At 41.5% G+C, this 4703-nt stretch overlaps 1 protein-coding gene across 1 annotated transcript in view; it reads left to right on the forward strand.

Annotated features, from left to right (window-relative positions):
* The window catches only part of LOC127920820 (cdc42-interacting protein 4 homolog), a 25007-nt gene extending 21263 nt beyond the window's left edge, over nt 1-3744 (forward strand). The window contains exon 8 of the mRNA XM_052504866.1: nt 3640-3744. Within this exon, the coding sequence (XP_052360826.1) occupies nt 3640-3709 (70 nt within the window). The 3' untranslated portion in view covers nt 3710-3744. The remainder of the gene's footprint in view (nt 1-3639) is intronic.
* The last annotated feature ends 959 nt before the right edge of the window (nt 3745-4703 follow it).

Here is a 4703-nt window from a genome sequence, read left to right on the forward strand (position 1 = left end):
TATATATATATATGAGAGATATATATATATATATATATATATACACACAGTTGAAGTCGGAAGTTTAAACACACTTAGGTTGGAGTCATTAAATCTTGTTTTTCAACCACTCCACAAAATTCTTGTTAACAAACTATAGTTTTTAGGACATCTACTTTGTGCATGACACAAGTCATTTTTCCAACATTTGTTTACAGACAGATTATTTCACTTATAATTCACTGCATCACAGTGGGTCAGATGTTTACACACATTAAGTTGACTGTCCCTTTAAACAGCTTGGAAGATTCCAGAAAATGATGTCATGGCTTTAGAAGCTTCTGATAGGCTAATTGACATCATTTGAGTCAATTGGAGGTGTACCTGTGGATGCATTTCAAGGCCTACTTTCAAACTCAGTGCCTCTTTGCTTGGCATCATGGGAAAATCTAAAGAAATCAGCCAAGACCTCATAAAAACAATTGTAAACCTCCAAGTCTGGTTCGTCCTTGGGAGCAATTTCCAAACACCTGAAGGTACCGCGTTAATCTGTACAAACAATAGTACGCAAGTATAAACACCATGGGACCACGCAGACATCATACCACTCATGAAGGAGACAATTTCTAGGAGACAGAACGTAACGTACTTTGGTGCGAAAAGTGCAAATCAATCCCAGAACAGCAGCAAATGACCTTGTGAAGATGCTGGAGGAAACGGGTACAAAAGTATCTATATCCCCAGTAAAACGAGTTCTATATCGACCGAACCTGAAAGGCCGCTCAGCAAGGAAGAAGCCACTGCTCCAAAACTGCCATAAAAAAGCCAGACTACGGTTTGCAACTGCACATGGGGACAAAGATCGTACTTTTTGGAGAAATGTTCTCTGGTCTGATGAAAGAAAAATATAACTGTTTGGCCGTAATTACCATTGTTATGTTTGGAGGAAAAAGGGGGAGGCTTGCAAGCCGAAGAACATCATCCCAACCGTGAAGCACGGGGGTGGCAGCATCATGTTGTGGGGGTGCTTTGCTGCAGGAGGGACTGGTGCACTTCACAAAATAGATGGCATCATTAGGCAGGAAAACTATGTGGATATATTGAAGCAACATCTCAAGACATCAGTCAGGAAGTTAAAGCTTGGTTGCAAATGAGTCCAAATGGACGATGAATCCAAGAATACTTCCAAAGTTGTGGCAAAATGGCTTAAGGACAACAAAGTCAAGGTATTGGATTGGCCATCACAAAGCCCTGACCTCAATCCTATAGAACATTTGTGGGCAGAAATGAAAAAGCGTGTGCGAGCAAGGAGGCCTACAAACCTGACTCATTACACCAGCTCTGTCAGGAGGAATGGGCCAAAATTCACCCAACTTATTGTGGGAAGCTTGTGGAAGGCTACCTGAAACGTTTGACCCAAGTTAAACAATTGAAAGGCAATGCTACCAAATACTAATTGAGTGTATATAAACTTCTGACCCACTGGGAATGTGATGAAACAAATTTAAAGCTGAAATAAATCATTCTCTCTACTATTATTCTGACATTTCACATTATTAAAATAAAGTGGTGATCCTAAATGAAGTAAGACTGGGATTTTTACTAGGATTAAATGTCAGGAATTGTGAAAAACGAAGTTTAAATGTAATTGGCTAAGGTGTATGTAAACTTCCGATTTCAACTGTATATACACTGTATATACACACAGTACCAGTCAAAGGTTTGGACACAAACTCATTCAAGGGTTTTTCTTAATATTGACTATTTTCTACATTGTAGACTAATAGTGAAGATATCAAAGCTCTGAAATAAGACATGGAATCATGTAGGAACCAAAAAAGTTATCAAAATATATTTTATATTTGAGACTCTTTGCACACTCTTGGCATTCTCTCAACCAGCTTCATGTGGAATGCTTTTTCAACAGTCTTGAAGGAGTTCCCACATATACTGAGCACTTGTTGGCTGCTTTTCCTTCACTCTGCGGTCCAACTCATCCCAAACCATCTCAATTGGGTTGAGGTCGAGTGATTTGTGGAGACCAGGTCATCTGATGCAGCACTCCATCACTCTCCTTGGTCAAATAGCCCTTACACAGCCTGGAGGTGTGTTGGGTCATTGTCCTGTTGAAAAATAAATGATAGTCCCACTAAGCGCAGAATGATGTGGTAGCCATGCTGGTTAAGTGTGCCTTTTTGAATTCTAAATAAATCACTAACAGTGTCACCAGCAAAGCACGTCATCACACATTACATTACATTTAAGTCATTTAGCAGACGCTCTTATCCAGAGCGACTTACAAATTGGTGCATACACCTTAAGACATCCAGTGGAACAGCCACTTTACAATAGTGCATCTAAATCTTTTTAGGGGGGGTGAGAAGGATTACTTACCCTATCCTAGGTATTCCTTGAAGAGGTGGGGTTTCAGGTGTCTCCGGAAGGTGGTGATTGACTCCACCTCCTCCTCCATGCTTCACGGTGGGAACCACACATGTAGAGATCATCCGTTCACCTACTCTACGCCTCACAAATGCACAGCGGTTGGAAACAACATCTCAAATTTAGACTCATCAGACCAGAGGACAGATATCCACTGGTCTAATGTCCATTGCGTGTGTTTCTTGGCCCAAGCAAGTCACTTCTTCTTATTGGAGTCCTTTAGTAGTGGTTTCTTTGCAGCAATTTGACCATGAAGGCTTGATTCACACAGTCTCCTCTGAACAGTAGATGCTGAGATGTGTCTGTTACTTGAACTCTGTGAAGCATTTATTTGGGCTGCAATCTGAGGTGCAGTTAACTGTAATGAACTTATCCTCTGCAGCAGAGGTAACTCTGGGTCTTCCTTTCCTGTGGCGGTCCTCATGAGAGCCAGTTTCATCATAGCTCTTGATGGTTTTTGTGACTGCACTTGAAGAAACTTTCAAGGTTCTTGACATTTTCCAGATTGACTGACCTTTTATGTCTTAAAGTAACGATAGGCTGTCGTTTCTCTTTGCTTATTTGAGCTGTTCTTGCCATAATATGGACTTGGTATTTTACCAAATACGGCTATCTTCTGTATACCACCCCTACCTTGTCACAACAGAACTGATAGTCTCAAACGCATCAAGAAGGAAAGAAATTCCACAAATTAACTTCTAACAAGGCACACCTGTTAATTGAAATGCATTCCAGGTGACTACCTCATGAAGCTGGTTGAGAGAATGCAAAGAGTGTGCAAAGCTGTCATCAAGGCAAAGGGTGGCTACTTTGAAGAATCTCAAATATAAACAATATTTTGATTTGTTTACATCTTAAGTTTACCACAGTTTTGATGTCTTCACTGTTATTCTACAATGTAGAAAATAGTAAACAATAAAGAAACCCTGAATGTCCAAACTGTTGACTGGTACTGTAATGTGTGTGTGTGTGTGTGTGTGTGTTTAACTATACTTGTGGGGACCAGAAGTCTCTACTAGAATAGTAAACAAACAAACATTAGATCCAACTGGGGACATGTTGTTAGTCCCCCACAAGGTCAAATGCTATCTTTTTTTAGCGAAAATATCATTTGAATGGGACTGAATTTTGTGTCCCCTCAAGGTCAGTTATACAGGACTTTTTGTGTGTGTGTGTGTGTGTGTGTGTGTGTATGTATGTGTGTGTGTGTGTGTGTAGAAGCTGCAGGATATGGATGAGCGGCGTATCAGGTGCTTGGCAGAGGGCTACAGTCAGTTTGCTGAGGTAGAGAAGAAGGTTTTACCCATCATCACTAAATGTCTGTGGGTCAGTGTGGTAGGGGGAAGCTGCAAACAGGATATGGACACACACACACCTATACACACACACCTATACACACAGGGCTACACACACACACAGTCAGTTTGCTACACACACACAGTACACACACACACCTATACACACCTTTACCCATCATCACTAAATATACACACACACACCTATACACACACACACCTATACACACACACACCTATACACACACACACACCTATACACACACACACCTATACACACACACACACACACCTATACACACACACACACCTATACACACACACCTATACACACACACCTATACACACACACACACCTATACACACACACACACCTACACACACACACACACACCTATACACACACACACACACCTATACACACACACACACACACCTATACACACACACACACACCTATACACACACACACACTATACACACACACACACCTACACACACACACACCTATACACACACACACACCTATACACACACACACCTATACACACACACACACACCTATACACACACACACACCTATACACACACACACACACACACCTATACACACACACACACCTATACACACACACACCTATACACACCTATACACACACACACACACCTATACACACCTATACACACACACCTATACACACACACACACACCTACACACACCACACACACACCTATACACACACACACACCTATACACACACACCTATACACACACACACACACACACACCTATACACACACACACACACACACACACACCTATACACACACACACCTATACACACACACCTATACACACACACCTATACACACACACACCTATACACACACCTATACACACACACACACACACACCTATACACACACACCTATACACACACACACCACATACACACCTATACACACACACACACCACACACACACA

This window comes from Oncorhynchus keta, unplaced genomic scaffold (genome assembly GCF_023373465.1).
Source record: "Oncorhynchus keta strain PuntledgeMale-10-30-2019 unplaced genomic scaffold, Oket_V2 Un_contig_2075_pilon_pilon, whole genome shotgun sequence".
In the NCBI taxonomy this organism is placed as follows: Eukaryota; Metazoa; Chordata; class Actinopteri; order Salmoniformes; family Salmonidae; genus Oncorhynchus; species Oncorhynchus keta.